The sequence below is a fragment of the Electrona antarctica genome, assembly GCF_951216825.1.
Source record: "Electrona antarctica genome assembly, chromosome: 11".
In the NCBI taxonomy this organism is placed as follows: Eukaryota; Metazoa; Chordata; class Actinopteri; order Myctophiformes; family Myctophidae; genus Electrona; species Electrona antarctica.
The window spans coordinates 8,223,294-8,239,756 of record NC_136792.1 but is presented as its reverse complement, the minus strand read 5'-3'; the positions used below and the strand labels follow the sequence as shown (position 1 = coordinate 8,239,756).

General features: G+C 43.0%; 1 protein-coding gene across 2 annotated transcripts in view; it reads left to right on the top strand.

Moving 5' to 3' along the window:
* LOC306932413 (kinase suppressor of Ras 1-like) overlaps positions 1–16,463 on the top strand; it is a 66,327-nt gene that overhangs the window by 8,838 nt on the left and 41,026 nt on the right. For both annotated transcript variants that reach the window (XM_079514212.1, XM_079514213.1), the window contains exon 2: positions 6,953–7,093. In XM_079514212.1, the coding sequence (XP_079370338.1) occupies positions 6,953–7,093 (141 nt within the window). The remainder of the gene's footprint in view (positions 1–6,952; positions 7,094–16,463) is intronic.

Genomic DNA, 16,463 nt, shown 5'->3' with positions numbered 1-16,463 from the left:
AGTATTCAATGAATCTATTATTCATTTAGGTCATAAAATGGTGGTAAATTAAGGTAATGTACAAAATGAACAAACAAAATTCAAGTATACTGTAGATTTTCTTTGATCTGACATTAGTTCAAATTCTTGATTCTATTATAGTGAAGATTGAGCACTCCTATTATCCAGCGCTAATGTTAAAGAGTAGCAGAAATGCAATACACAATCCAGGCAAATCTTTGCATCTAGTTTGTCTAGTTTGAAAAACACACACACTACAACTTCACACAGCTTTGCAGTTTCTCAAGCATGTCAGACAGAACAAAGGGACATGCAGGTCTGCAGAAGATATGGACGGTGCCGACAGGAAAGCCCCTTGTGGTTTCACAACACAGCAAGCGGTGTTTCAACACCTTGCTGTCTCTCTCTCCCTCCCATCATCTCTGTCCTCTCCTCCCCCAAGCGGTGTTTCAACACCTTGCTGTCTCTCTCTCCCTCCCATCATCTCTGTCCTCTCCTCCCCCAAGCGGTGTTTCAACACCTTGCTGTCTCTCTCTCCCTCCCATCATCTCTGTCCTCCTCCGTTAGCGGTGTTTCAACACCTTGCTGTCTCTCTCTCCCTCCCATCATCTCTGTCCTCCTCCGTTAGCGGTGTTTCAACACCTTGCTGTCTCTCTCTCCCTCCCATCATCTCTGTCCTCTCCTCCTCCAAGCGGTGTTTCAACACCTTGCTGTCTCTCTCTCTCTCCCTCCCATCATCTCTGTCCTCCTCCGTTGGCCTCTCCTCCCCCTTCTGCCCTTTGTGGAGGTTATCTCCTCTCTTTGCTGTTCTGCAGTGTTTGGTTTTGGCAGCATATTTTGATTTTAGTTTCAGTCCTAGTCTTGAATAGTTTTCATTTAGTTTCATTTTAGTCACCTGGAATGTTTTAGTGTTAGCCTAGTTTTAGTCGACTAAATATAAGATTTTAGTCGACTAAATCTACATCTAAATTTAGTCGAACAAAATGTATTTTGGCGGTCCTTGATGCCGTCCTAATGACAATTTTTTTTTCACTTGCTGAAAATAGCCGACCTACAAGCCCACAACGCGTCGCAGCGTGACACGTTGTGAGCTTGCAGATCGGCTATAAGTCATTATAGCCGATCTATAAGTCATCAGTATAAGTCATTATAAAATGACTTATACTGGATCTCTTGTCCACTAGTCCCTTCCTAACATTTTAGTCTAGTTTGTATTTGTTGACGAAATTGTCAATATTGTCTTAGTTTTAGTCGTCATAGCTTAGTTTTCATTTAGTTTTTATTCAGTCAGTGGAAAAAGGTAGTCGACGAACATTTTTGTCATAGTTTTAGTCGACGAAAACAACACTGCTGTTCTGAAGATCTATCATCCAGATCTACTTACCCTGTGCTTACTATATAGTGTCACAGCCGCTGTGATGATTACTATTGTTCATTGTTTCACAGACGGTAACCTTCCTCAAAGCCAGGTTAAATTCTCCTTAGTGAAACGGATGATCAAAATAGTGTCAATATTTTTTTATTCAAAAATAAATGTTTAAATGATAGACAAATTATCTTAAGTGGCCACTACGTTCCCAAAGGTGCCTTGCAAATGTAATAGTATCCATTGTACCTTTTAATATTGAAATTATGTTGACGTCGCTTGCACCTTACACCATACCACCCTGTGTAAATGACATTGTTTGAGTCAACCACAATGCTATATTTCCACACGGGGTTTCACTTTCAACACATTCACATCCTTCCACATTCACATCCAGGCCTTCCTGAGGCAAATTATCCTTTTGAGGTAAATTCTAGATGGCACGTGCGAGCCAATGTCTGTGTTTGGGAGTGTAACCCTACTGAGTGGTGTGTGTGTGTGTGTGTGTGTGTGGCGCCAGTGTGGGTAATCTTTTGCACGATAAGAGCGCTAAATCCTACAGAAGCCTCCACGAAGCAGGGCTGCATGCCGTTCTCTGCCTCTGCATGGAAGAGTAGTAAGAAAAGACTGTTCCCTCGGGCCGCTGTCATGCAAGACACAATATACACACAATACACACACGCACACACACTTAAGCAAAGCAGGTGGGCTCTGTTACAGATATCTGCTATCGGTCCCCTCCCGCTCCCTGTGCCCCCCCCCCCCCCCCCCCCCCCAACACACACACACACACACACACCAGCCCCAGGCCATCTCTCCGAGTCCCAGTAGTCGTGTAACAGAGCCCAGGGAGATGTGGACAGCGATAGACGCTGAATAACCAGGGGAGCACCGCAGCGTAACAGGCCTGGACCTTGTGTACAGTGCAAGCTAACACCCTGCTGTTTTCATCCAAGTGCCCAAATGCCTCTAAGTGCATCAACATCAACCTTTTGGCCATTTTGTGATAAGAGAGGCGAGGCTCAGGGCACGGGACGCTGTGTTCTACTGTGGCTTATTCCCACAGATATGGAGGCAAACTGTTGAATCTTTTATGTGCTCCACATAGGATAGGCTCCCCGCCGGGGGCCTGAATGGAGCCCTAAGGAATTGAGGACGGCGCAGTAATTCCCTTTTGAATGCATTTCCAGTCACTATTCAATTAGTTTCCAACTTGAAGATGAACAAAATCCACTCAAAACTAATAGCAAACCACTAAAAACATTCAGTTTCAGTTTTCACTTTGTTTTTATTTATAGTGCAACATCACCCCAAGGGGTCTCTGTGCACTTCACAACAATACACAGCAAAAAGCAGAAAATACAATAGCACAATAACACAATAACGCAATAGCAAGCATAATACGATGTGTCAATACACATGGATGACATAAGTACCATACGTTGGGACACAGTTAAAAATGCGTTCAGAACGATTGAACATTGAACAATTTGAAGGCTAGATTATTCTGAAAGCAGAGAAGTAGACAACATTTCTGTTTTTGTTTCTTTGACGTATATTATTTTGAGGATTACTGCTTTATATTCATAGGTCATTAGAAGTCAAAGAAGTTGCATTTGGTGAGAGAGTTTCAAGACAATATTTTTGTCGATTTTAAAATGCAATTCACCGTCTGATAGTGGTACAGAGACCAACAACAACAATGTTTTGGTTTTAATGGAGGAGGTGTCATCTATGAAACTAAAATCTAATAAACAGAACGTAAAAAAAAAAAACTATGGGAGATTTTGGTTAACAGTTATAAAAAAACATTCAAAATTGACATTCTGTACAACCAACCATCTAATAATAGTTTTGTACATTTTATTTTTACATTGGAATATGGTTTGTTGTGCTTTGTTTCAGTGACAGTCAAACTCTGCCCAGTGTTCACTAACACAAGTTGTAAGGTTTTTTCCCTTACCTTGCAATGTTGGATTGTTGATTCTCTAAACATGTGTATATTTTCACGACTCCCTCAAACCCTTCATGGTATTTATTAAACAGTTTCTGCTGCAGAGAGCACAGACAGAGATCTGTTTGACTGTGGTGTAAATGGTGTCATTTGTCAAAAGGGGAACTGTGTGTGCTGATGTCTCAGTAGTCGTATTAGTACACACACACCTGACCATAATAAGTGGTCGACGACAGCAAGGGCATGCGGTCGCAACCGGTTCCTAAAGCCAAATCAAATGGGTTCAGATCTGAGCCAGGTCTCCTGAGGAGACGCGACTAAGGGTCTCCGGACTTAAAAAACGATAATTATATAACGTGAGAAATAGTTGTTTATTTACTTCGATGGGCTGCTGGCAGTGTGCTCAAGATATTTGTTGATCAGTCCAGTTGTTTGTTCATAATCGATTCATCGGCCGATTAATCGGATTATGGCACTTATCTAACAAACTAACAAAGACGAATAATTCATTAAAAATCAATCTAAACGGAACAGTACTCTTTTAAACTCAAATAGGCCATTTAAAAATAAATATTCAAGCCATATGTTTTGTTATTGATACTTTCATGCACGCAGACATAGTTGTATTGGCTGTAATGGTAATCTTATAAATAAGATATAAATAAGATGTTGAGGGTAAAACACTTTACACTGGAAAAACTATGGTTAAATGGAAAAACACCCATGATTAGTTTAAAAAAACCTCCAGTGATAGTTCGATTTGATTAATCGATTACTAAATTAGTTGACAACTAATTGAATAATCGATTCGATTACGATTAATCGTTGCAGCCATTTTATGGGTCGTGACTAAAATTATTTATTTAAAAAAATATATTTCCAAAAGATTTTCGAAATATATTTTTCAAATATATTATATATATATATATATATATTTTCCATTTGAAAAATTTAATGTAACATTCATATTTATTTTTCTAAGAATGAGTGAACATATAGCAACTGTACAAGCTCATAGGGCGGCGCATCGTGGCGCCTTGTGAGCTTGTATTTGCTTGCCTCACAATTTTTGAAATAGGGTTTAAGACAGTTGTTGATAAACCCTGCATGTGTAGGTGTCACGCTGTTACAAAAAAAGAGAACAGTATATGTTTGCATGGCAGCATGAGCCCATAGCATGATCCCATCATCTGCCCAGCCGCTGATGTCATCAGAATCCACCGTCAGCTTACACAAGGGTTTCCATGGCACTGGGTTGCCATGGCAGGTTTGGTGAGGCCCACGCCCCCGTGAGAACAAGCCTCCAGGCTCGGTGTTCCTCTGAATGTAAAGAAGGCTATTTATAGAGCAGACTGTCAGCTGGGAGGGGAGGGCTGATTAAACCCCACTCCAGATGAGTGCTGCTGGCTGACCCGCTGTCTAGTGCTGACGCAGAAGACGAGATGTTGTGCTGCGTTGTGGATAGGTCAAGAGCTGAATATTTAGATGGTTTGTTGCTGAAATGGCAAGGTGCGTGCGTGCGTGCGTGCGTGCGTGCGTGCGTGCGTGCGTGCGTGCGTGCGTGCGTGCGTGCAGTTATGGACGCTCAAAAGCCTTTTCATTTGTTCGTAAAAGCCCATGGCTGGGTAACATTAGACTAGTCCACAGGTGGCCACACATGGAGTGCCATTGTTCGTGCTGTCTTTGCATGCAGCCTACGGTGCATGCACGCCCCCCCCCCCCCCCCCCCCCCCCCCCCCCTAGGGACCGACTGTCACAAACGATATACCTGTCCTGATGGCAAGCTTGGCACTGACTGACCCCTAGGCCAAGGAAGTGATTTCCAGTCATTTCAATTGAAAGAAGTGTTATTCGACACCTTTTTACGTTGAAAATGCCTTTGTCAAAAGAAAGGTCCCAAGGGATAAGCATTTGTAACTATTTGTAAACATGTCTATGTGCTCTCTGGATGTTAGAGCACCTTTTCATAAGACTTTCTTTCCTGTGTTACTTTTTGAGTGGTGCAACCACTCCCTTACGGAGCTATGTGTGTGGGTGGCTGGCTGGCTGGCTGGCTGGGTGGGTGGGTGGCTGGGTGCGTCTGAGCACGAAAACAGCATGGTTGCAGCATGGTTGTTTTTAAAACGTTCTCCCACTGGATGCTGAGGGGGTTTCTATGGCTCGCTTATAGTTCATGCACCTGTTGAATAGACCAACTGTTCTGCATCTCACTGAGAGGAACAACGTTTGTACGAACCATATTATTGACTTCACATTTGTCTATACCTTTGTGTCTGTCTTTCCATTTCTCAGTGTGGTCAACCTCAAGGGGATTTCCTCACATTCAGCCGAGTCTTCACTTCTCAACTCTTTTCTTTTTTCTTTTTTCTTTTTTGAGTGGTGCAACCACTCCATTACGGAGTTGTGTGTGTGGCTGGCTGGGTATGAGCACGAAAACAGCATGGTTGTTTTTCACCACCTGTGCGCAACCTAACACACACACAAACACACACGCACATATTAACTGTATATATGATGATTTCGAGTGTGCCAGTACAGTACAGTGACAGTACAGGGTACAGTAGAGGGACCGGCACACGGTAACTCTGTCATTTCTCAACCGTTTCGGACGCGGGGCAGCACGCCGGAACCGCGTCCCTGGGGGTCTGGAACTCCCGACCTGACCATGTATTTTCTTTTTATTAAAGAGCTGGAGAGAAAGAGTAACACTCTATAGCAGGGGTTTTCAACTGATTTTGACCCAGGGACCACCATTTTTCTTTTTTTTTCATGGACCACCTGCAATTGGTCCATGCTCTATATCAATGACTACTGATTGATTGGATACTTTATTAGTCAGAAGTGTAAACAGCACAGCGTACAGTCAAACACTTAGTCTAAAACGATAGCACAGAAAAAAAGTCCTTGTGTGGTCTTGTTTCCATTCAGGTCCTGGGTATTCAATTCATAATCATGACATGAACTAAATTATTTTTATTTTTATTTTAATAATAATAAATAGCAATGGGGGTTATAAGGAGGTGGGAGTGGGCACTTGTCTAAGAGAGGAGCGATCATTTCCTCTATGGGACTATAGATCAGAGCTTTCTTTAGGAAAGATCCCAGTGATCGAAACGTTGAATTAATTAATAAACCAGTGGAGCTGAGTTTTTCCTACGAGTGTTGCGGACTCCATTTCTTTCTCCTGTACTGCCTTTTGTCCAGCACCTGGGCTAGAGTGGATGTGCATGCTCTATTAACTTTACTATAGAGCTATTTAAAACTTATTTTAACAAACACATGACCTATTGCACCCCTTTAAATAGATTGCTTGTGTGTTAATTGTGTCCTGTCCAATTCGTCTTAAGTGCAAATAGAAATTAAACATTCATTGGTACAAATCTGAAGACTATAAAATCAACAACAATAATAATGGATTTATTTGCATTTTCAAAGAGTTGGAACAGAACAAATACCACATCAGTAAAATAACAATAGAATAGCGGAATTTATTTCTGATGTGTAATTTGGTTCTACATGATATAGTACGTACAACGTAAGTTGTATAATTTATTTACAACCTTATGACAGTCGGATCAGCTTATCGTGTGTGTGTCTGTGCGTGCGTGCATGCGTTATGTCTCCCCCTATAGGAGAAACTGACTACGTACATCTGTAAGCAGCTTCAGTGTAAACACAGGATCCCAGAAAGGGAAAGGACCGAAGCCCTGGATGACTACCCTCGACTGACAGACTGGCTCCGCACAAACAATTTCAAGCCACAACTCATACAGGTCGGTGTCCTGTCTGTCTGTCTGTCTGTCTGTCTGTCTGTCTGTCTGTCTGTCTGTCTGTCTGTCTGTCTGTCTGTCTGTCTGTCTGTCTGTCTGTCTCTCTCTGTCTCTCTGTCTCTCTGTCTCTCTGTCTCTCTGTCTCTCTGTCTGTCTGTCTGTCTGTCTGTCTGTCTGTCTGTCTCTGTGTCTCTGTCTGTCTGTCTGTCTGTCTGTCTGTCTGTCTGTCTGTCTGTCTGTCTGTCTGTCTGTCTGTCTTGCTTTATGTGATTGTTCACACAATCAACAACCATATCATATGGAGGTATCACGTGCTGTAGAGAAGTATTAATAATATTGGGGGATGCCATTCCTGCTGGTGCTTGACATTAGTTGAGTATTATGTTCTGTAAATCTAGCTGCTATGGTGCAACCGTGCATCTTTCACTTCTGTAATGCCTGCTTATAAGCTTTACTTTTCTGTCATTTGATGTCTCGTATTGTTGTTGTGTGTCTTGTATTTGACATAAAACAAATGGTATGTAAACATAATAATATTAGGCCTAATGCATTATGTTATAATTTAGCTATTGAAAAATAGCAGATCTACAAGCTCATAGCGCGCCACCGAGTGGCGCGCTACGAGCTTGTAGGTCTGCTATTTTTGAAAAATCGTGAAAATATGTATTTCAGAAAACTGGAGGATTTAGAAGAATTGTTTTACATTTTGAGGTCAGGCCTAAATGGGTTAATGATGATCATTTATTTTGGTGTACTTTGCAACGGGCCTTATTGCAACACGCCCTACGGTCAGAAGCAAAGGGAGGTAATTGAGCGTATATAATGGAATAATTGAACGCAAAATGCAATCCGTTCCCTGAGCTGGATTATACCTCCCTTAATACCTCCTGATCACCTTCTCATGCAGCGCAGCATGAGAAGGTGATCAGGTATAACTGGTTTGAAGAGTTGGCGCGATATCACTTTAATTTTCCACTCAAGAACCTTTGACATCACTAGTGATTTAATGTAGAAAAGCACCTTGTTTATTTGTTCTTTTTTTGTCAAATAGGTTATAAATTGTTACAGATTATAAATTGTTACACAAACACTGTGATATGAAATACATTTTTCTTTTATGGAAAACAAAAAATGAAAGAAAAAATACAAAGACAAAAAAGAGAAAGAAAACCCTTAACCCTCCCACCCATACTGCTCAGTCAGTGACACCGCATACTATAGAATAAAATAGTAAGATGATAAAAAGCTGTTTATTTGTTCTATAGAGAATCTGAACTGTTTAGTTCTCCAGCATAAGGACGCGAAAATATGGGTAGTAAAAGAATGTGTGGAACTAAGAGCAGCTTTTCAACTGTAAAATTAACCTGGAACACAGGTCAGTATACATTTACAACCATGAACGTATTACTGGTGAGGTACACACCGTGTTTTTGTGTGCGCTCACTTGTGTTGTCGAAGATACACCGGGATGCACCAATTGGGGTATTGTTTGTCTCAGTAGTAACTTTACTGAAGGTCTGTGTGTCAACTGATATCTGTGAAATGGTGCTGCATGTTGTAATGATGAGGTAGACAGCGGAATGTTGCTCCATATGTCGGGTGTTTCCACACAGAAAGCAGGGCAGACAGTTGCACTTTTTGATGATGGAAGGCTAATAGCAGTAGAATCAACTTCCTCGTCACTCAAGGAGGCTTTTGCAGGAGGTCATCTTCGGGGTGGCCGGAGGCTGTTAGTTCCTATAACTATATTTTTGTCGCAGCTCTTGAACAGACACTGAACGCAAGTTCCAGGAACTTTTTGTGTGGTGGCGTGACCGGTATTGCACAATGCTGAATGAATGCAATCCACACGAAAATCATCCCAGTCGCGTGAACCTCCTCCATGTTTGCACTCAACGTTAGCAGTGTGTAACTTGTTTGAATCATCAGGGTTCATCTTTGTTTTCTCAACGTCTGGGTGCGTTCCTGTGGTTCTGGAACTTCCGTACTCACAGCCTGATCATTTTGCTATTTTAGACATGTTTGCGAGTCAATACTACCTGAGTAAAGGACACGCTGTGATTGGCCAGTAACCACTTTGAGTGGCAGCTGGGGGCAAAGTGCTGGCCAAAACATGATGGCGCCCCCGGGCGGCCCTCCCTCCCTCCCCCAAGGCGGTCTTCTGCTTCAGGAGCAGCGGAGGCGGGGTGCAGGGGGAGGCGCATCTAGACGGGGCGGGCGGGAACTGGCACGAGAATAACTGAGTGCGCTATCCTCCTGAAGAAAAATAAAAGCCTTGCCACGTTTGTGCCTCCTCTAACTAACTCCCCGCCCTAGGCCTATGTGGCCTATATGGACACAACGGCCCTGTGTGTCGCATTCGACATGAAAGGGACCTGATCGCCGATTAATTGTTGCTACACACAGGGTGTTGGCACAGGAAGAGACGCATGCATCAGAGATGACATTTCTGGGTGCGGATCATTTGGACACAATGTCAATCAACTAAGGCAGAAGAAATGGCTGTAGGTCCATTCCCAGATTATTACAGTGGGAACTGACGCCTAAAGCCCAACACACACCGTCTGTGAACGCCGTGCGTCAATACAGCCGCCTCCGTTATTTTCAATGAACCTATCCCACACTGGCGGCGTCAGACGCGCGCTGGCGCGCGTTCACGCCTCGCCTGACGCTCCGATACGCCGCTGTTCTATTTTCCAGGCGTTCCGGGAATCCGTGGGCGTGGCTGGCCAGCCGCGCGGTAGCGCGCCGCGTCCTGTGGGTGTTGCTGTGCGGCTATGACGCGCGGCAATACTGTGCCGCGCCGCTGCCCACCCGCTTCACAGACGGTGTGTGTTGGGCTTAACTCAACATCACTTGGTTGGTGCACAGGCCCTGAGATAGAAGCACCACAATGCTAGTGGGGGAGAATCCATTCATGGGGTTGTCCAACAACATGATGCTAATACCTCACTCTTGTTCTGCATAATTCATGTAAGGGAAAGCAGGTAATTTTTTTTATTAAGTATACGAGACCATTTAGCCATGGTTCACATGGCTTGGTCTGTCATGGCGGAACTTCAACCTGTTTTACGCACTTTTCCCATTTACAACGTTAACGTCTACATACATGTTCAGATTACAAATATAAAGAGCTCCCCCCAGAGCCACAGATGTTACAATCCTCCTCGGGTGGGTAGAAGTACCCGTATCGTTCGCATTGTTCAATAAAAAGCGCTTTAATTCCGATCGGTGGCCATTTTATCAGAGTTATAATGTATCCGCATGCACCAACCGATGGGGGCGCATAGTTGAAAGCACATGGCCAAAAACTGATTAAACTTTGCTTTTTATTGAACAATATGGAAGATACCGGTACTTGTACCCACCCTAGCAGAATTGTAACACCCATGGCCCTGGGGTGAGCACTTTATATTTGTAATCTGAACTATGTGCGTGAAACACTTCAGGCCAGGGCTACCATGAGCTCACAGCACATTGCGACGCGTTGTGAGTTTGTAGATTTTTGGTTTATGCTGGGTGGGACCTGGGCTTCAAGGGGTTTATAGTCAGAGTCAGATTATCCTTATCTCTTTATACTTTATTGCATGCGTCAAGTTGCTTAGCACCACCGAAATGGGAGATCTGTTTTCCTCTCCATGTGATCTCCCTCCATGTTACAAAACATTGTGTTACCGCGGAGCAGTGTTTAATCGCCTGGTAGAGACACTCTATAGATATGATCAATTAAACTTAAACGTAACATCAAAAACCAACAGCCATTCAGTCATCAAAAATGTTTATAGAACACATTGTAGTTCATGTAGTTTAGACACAGTTGGGACTTGGCACGGAGCCATTATCGTTTGGCAAAGTGCGGTCGTTCACTATTTAATATCATGCAGGATTTACACACTGCTTTAGCTCGTATTCATTGCCAAGCCATGCTTTAAACTGTATTATCTGTACTTTTGAAACCGCTATGGTTTCGTTTGGCTTGTGTATAAACTCATGCATGATAATACCCCACTTCCAAACGAATAGTGTCGGTAGCCTACTTGGAATTCACTAAAACGTGTTCTATAAACATAATTACATCATTGATGAATGAATGGCTTTTTAAAATATATGTTATGATCTATAGAAAAGTGTTGTGTTGTATCATGTCCAGCATTCAAGGAAAACATTCCAATCGGACTCGGCTTGTTTCATTTTCTAAAGTAGTGTTCCTTGTCGAGTGGCTACACGGTTCTGTGCCTGTGATCTGGCAAGCCATGACGCCTACTTTTAAATTAGTAGTATTTTAAAGCATTTGCGTTTGAAAACCTGACAACCCACTGTTTATTCCGGTTGGGAGAACTCTGAACTTTTACCCCAGCTCCACCCCCCAGCTATAGTGACGCCCCTGATGACACAACGCCGTGTGTATGTATAGATACTTTGAAATACTGAAATATCTAAAAACACATATTACCCACATAAAAACCCCCAGGAAAGTGTTTCTTGTCTCCAAAACATCATTTAAATAAGATCTGGTTGCAAAAGGGGTGAAGTGTCCCTTTTTAACAGCTAGACCAGTTATGGCTCTCTACAACTATTTACAGCTCTCTACAACTATTTACAGCTAAATCTATAGTAGGAACTAGTTTTGTTTACTGCAGCTTCAGGGCAATTATTAACATCAAAGCTGGAATCCCCCAAATAGGCTTGTAAAGGCCCTGCTTACTCAGTCTCCACCTCTGTGGTTAGTTGGCACTGGCAGAGAGTCGCTAGGAACATCTTCTGTCAGTATTTTGTCAGGTCTTGTACAGGCAACAGAAAGGGCAGATCTGAGCTTTTGTTTTGGTGTTATCGTAGAGACCGCTTGTTCTGCCCATGACCAGTGGAAAATGGTCCAAACATAGGGGGTGTTGTCAATGTAGGCAACTAGTGTTGTTTTTGGCAGCAAGTTTAGATTTTAGCTTTTAATAGTCTCTTGAATAGTTTTCATTTAGTTTCAGTCACATTTTAGTCACCTGGAATGTTTTAGTGTATCATAACATTTTAGTCGACTAAATCTACAGTTGATTTAGTTGACTAAAATGTGTTTTAGCGGGCCTTGATGCCGTCGTAATGACATCACTTGCTGAAAATAGCTGATCTACAAGCTCACAGCGCGTCGCAGCGCGGCACGTTGTGGGCTTGTAGATCTGCTATTTTCAGCATGCAACTAATTGTAAAATGACTTATACTGGATCTCTTGTCCACTAACATCCCTTCCTAACATTTCAGTCTAGTTTTTATTTGTTGACGAAATTGTCAGTATATTTAGTCTCAGTTTCAGTCATCATAGCTTATGTTGTGTAAAGGGTTAACACTGAAGAGCCAATGAGAACGCTCGATATACAGAGTGTATCATGTCACGTCATTATTGTGCTGGCTACTGAAGTAAACTGAACTACCTCACCCTCTGCCTCGTTATTATTAGACAAGGATAATAACATAACAGCTTAGTTTTCAATTAGTTTCCATTTAGTTTTCCTCAGTGAAAAAAGGTAGTCGACGAACATTTTTCGTCTTCGTTTTTAGTCGACACTGGTAGCCCAAGCCCTAGCTCTGAGCAGACTTTTCCTCTGCGGAGCAAAATGGATCCGTTGACGATCAATGAATGCGTTGAAGATCAATGAACGCCATTGAAATGGATGTATTTAATGTGATCACACTGTGCTCAACCTCCCAGACTTAACCCATGTTGACCTGAGATCAGATGCTAAAAATGTCTTCTACATCCTGACAGTTTTCTGAAAAAGCTATGTCGTTTTTCGATTTTTCAAAAATAGCAGACCTACAAGCTTGTAGCGCGCCACTTGGTGGCGCGCTATGAGCTTGTAGATCTGCTATTTTTCAATAGCTAAAGTATAACAGAATGCTTGAAACACCAAAAGGGGTTCCCGCCCCAAATGGGTTTAGTCAACCCTGTCCATATAACTCTCTTCTGTCCATGCCCCTTTCCAGTCCCAATGTTAACCACCTTCCAATTAACCCAAAATACATCAAAACCAATATTTAGAACCAATACCGTTTTTTAAATTAATTCCTAATGAACAAAATTAAAATATATCTAATCAACTAAATTGATTAGTCTGATTAACGACTTGACCCTGTAGTGGCGTAGGAAAATAGTGATAAATGGCCTATCTACAAGCTCACAACGTGTCACATCGCAAGTGTTGTGAGCTTGTAGATCTGCGCTTTTTTGAAAGAACCGTCCATTAATCATCAATAATAATAATCGTGATATTGTTTAATATCACTAGCACATATTTGTATATTAAAGGATGGTTGCATTAACAATTTGTAATTGGTAATACATTACAGATGATATAATCACTATTGTCAACAACAGAATGTACTGCTAGTTGTTTTGTTTTTCTTGTCTCTTTCTTTTGTGTAAGTCACGTGTATTTTGTATGCTTTATTGTAAAATCAATAAAAAAACTTTGATGACAAAAAAATATAAATATCACTAGCACATACCCGTTCTGGGATATGACATATCCAGACTTCCAGAGCATGTGCAGAGTTGCCCCCTCTCTCTCCCCCCCTTATTATTCCTCTCTCTCTCTCTCTCTCTCTCTCTCCCCCCTCCCCCGCCTCTCTCTCTCTCCCTCCCCCCCCTCTCTCTCCCTCTCCCCACCCCTCTTTCTCCCCCCTCTGTCTCTCTGCAACTATTGGCTCATGTGTCACACCCGTTATGCGATGCTCAGAATGACACTGTACCTTCCAGCCAATCACAGCATGCAATATCTGCGGACGGTTGAGAGCAGTTGTCTTGCGTGGTATTCGTGCATCAAAACACAGCAGTTGACTGGCAGTCAATGCCATTTTTACATTATTATATCACTACATAATGTTATATCATATCAAATAAGCATTATGTCAACAAGCATAGGGTGATTTGAAAAGGGTATGCCAACTTGTGTTCTGACTTCTGAGCCGGTATAGTACTGTCGTCGCATTGTCATGCTTTGGTTCAACTTTGTTTCGCTTGGCGCTGTTTGGAAAATTTCGGTGATGCAAGGTTATAGATTCAGGCCCGGGAAAAGTTGGAATTCCCCCCCTGGGCATGTCCCGCGGACCCCCGGGCATGTCCCACGGACCCCCGGGCATGTCCCGCGGACCCCCGGGCATGCCCCGCGGACCCCCGGGCATGTCCCCCGGGCATGTCCCGCGGACCCCCCCGGGCATGTCCCGCGGACCCCCGGGCATGTCCCGCGGACCCCCGGGCATGTCCCACGGACCCCCGGGCATGTCCCGCGGACCCCCGGGCATGTCCCGCGGACCGGCACCGGTCTGTGTGCCGGTGGTTGGGAACCTCTGCTGTAAATGACTCCCTGACTGCTATTTATACTGTATGTTAATACAAACTGGTCAGACTACTGCTTTGCCTTCCATCTAGAACCCATTTAACCCCTGCTCATGTTGTGGGTGTAGGATGGCTCAGGGTAGAAGACAGAGTAGAGTCGCCTGGTCTACAACATACACTACACCTCATTGATACCCATGTACCCCCCCAGTTGGTTACTGTAGTGTACATATTCTTTTGTAGAATAGAATAGAATAGAATAGAATAGACTTTATTTGCCATTTGCACAAGTGCATAGGAAATCTTGGAGCGCAGCTCCCAGGGTCAGCATTAAAAAAGGGAGGGACAGGTGAGAAAAGAAACATAGAACATACAATCCTAGAATAAATAAGTGCTTCATAGTTTACCTAAAAACAATGCATATTCAGTTCATCTATCAAATCAAATAAAGTGCTTCATAATCTGCCTAAAAACAGTGCATAATTCAATTCATCTTTCTTGATTACGTTTGTTAGTTTGTTTGTTTCCTTCCTTCTTGTTTCTTACTGGTTTATATTATGCTTTTGCATAGTATTGTGTATATTTGTCTGCCATTATGTTTTCGATGAATTGAGTACATGAGAATTAACCCCAATGGAAACAAGCCCAAAGGCTTTCTCGCGTCCATCCTTTTAGCAAACCTCTTTGCTTGTCCATGCAAAGTGTTAACAGCTTGAATGCCGACAATTTACGGCCGTCTTTCAGGCTAGACTGCCTATGTTTAAACTAAGTGACCTTTGAACAGCCAGCCTTTGAACAGATCGCTGAGTTGCTTGTCGTGAAAATCCACTTTAAAACGGTGTAATCGTAGTGTTGAAAAATATTCCAAAGTGCCGACCACAACAACAGACTGGACGGGGCAGCCGCGTGCTGCTAGGCAGGTTTCCCATTGTAAACAATGGGGACACAATTTCCCATGACCCTTTGCACGCCGGAGTGATGGTCCTTTTTGCGATGACGTCATCAAAACGCGTCTCATATCCCATTCTGTCCGTATGACTTTAAAAAAAAAACGTGGATTGAACAATGAAAACATAACTCGTGCAACTCGCGAATCGCAGGGAAAGTGTTCTACAATGAATTAACTCGAGCAACTCGTAAATAGAAGTCAAAGTGTTAATAAAGTATTCAATCAATCATTCTGTATGGCGTGCCTATGCCCTGCTGTCGCACACCAGTCCAACTGGTTGTGGGGAAACCACTTAACAAACAGTGGATTTAAATAACACGATAGATTAAATACAGACAGGAGTGTGAGAAGAGAGGATTAAAGTGACTTAAATATGGAGAGCAGTGGGAACAGTATCAAGTGGATGAGATCATTTTACATTTCTCTAAACCAATTTCTGTAATAAATGTAAATCAAATATGGAAAGAGTCTACTTGTACTGAGGTACAGTAGAAGTTGGGGAATTGGGGAGTCTCTGTTGCATTGGACATTGTACTGAAATAAAAGAGCAGTACATGTTGAAGCTGATGATGGGATGCCAGGAGATGGTCAAATCTGATGAGCGTCAGAGAGAGTATTAGTGGCTGTTTACCTCTGTGGGGAACCACTATGTCTGATTCAATATGTCTGACAGTCACATGGGCAACATAACCACAGTTCAAGGACACATTATGCAAGATGTCGCTGGTTGGGTATATAGCGGAAATTGTACTACGGACTGAGGACGGACGGTACAGCGGATCTCAACTGGGTTTTCACCGGGAGCTGAATAGCTGAACAGTTGCGCTAACCGTGGGTTTTCAGCGCCTCCTGTATTCAAGAAATCAACCGTTTCTATAAAATCCGTTCTTTGATCCTGTGACCCTGTCGGGACATTTCCTGACCCACATTTGCCATCCAACCCACTGACTTTGGGACAAGTACTGTAGGTAGACATGTGGTCTGTTGGTTGGCTGGTGAGCCCTTGTGTTCTGAGTGTCTCTCTGGCCACATTCCCCAGTGGGATGAGCACTGAACCCAAACTGGCTCAGAGGGGCTAGAATGTGTTGAGTCAGCTGCTC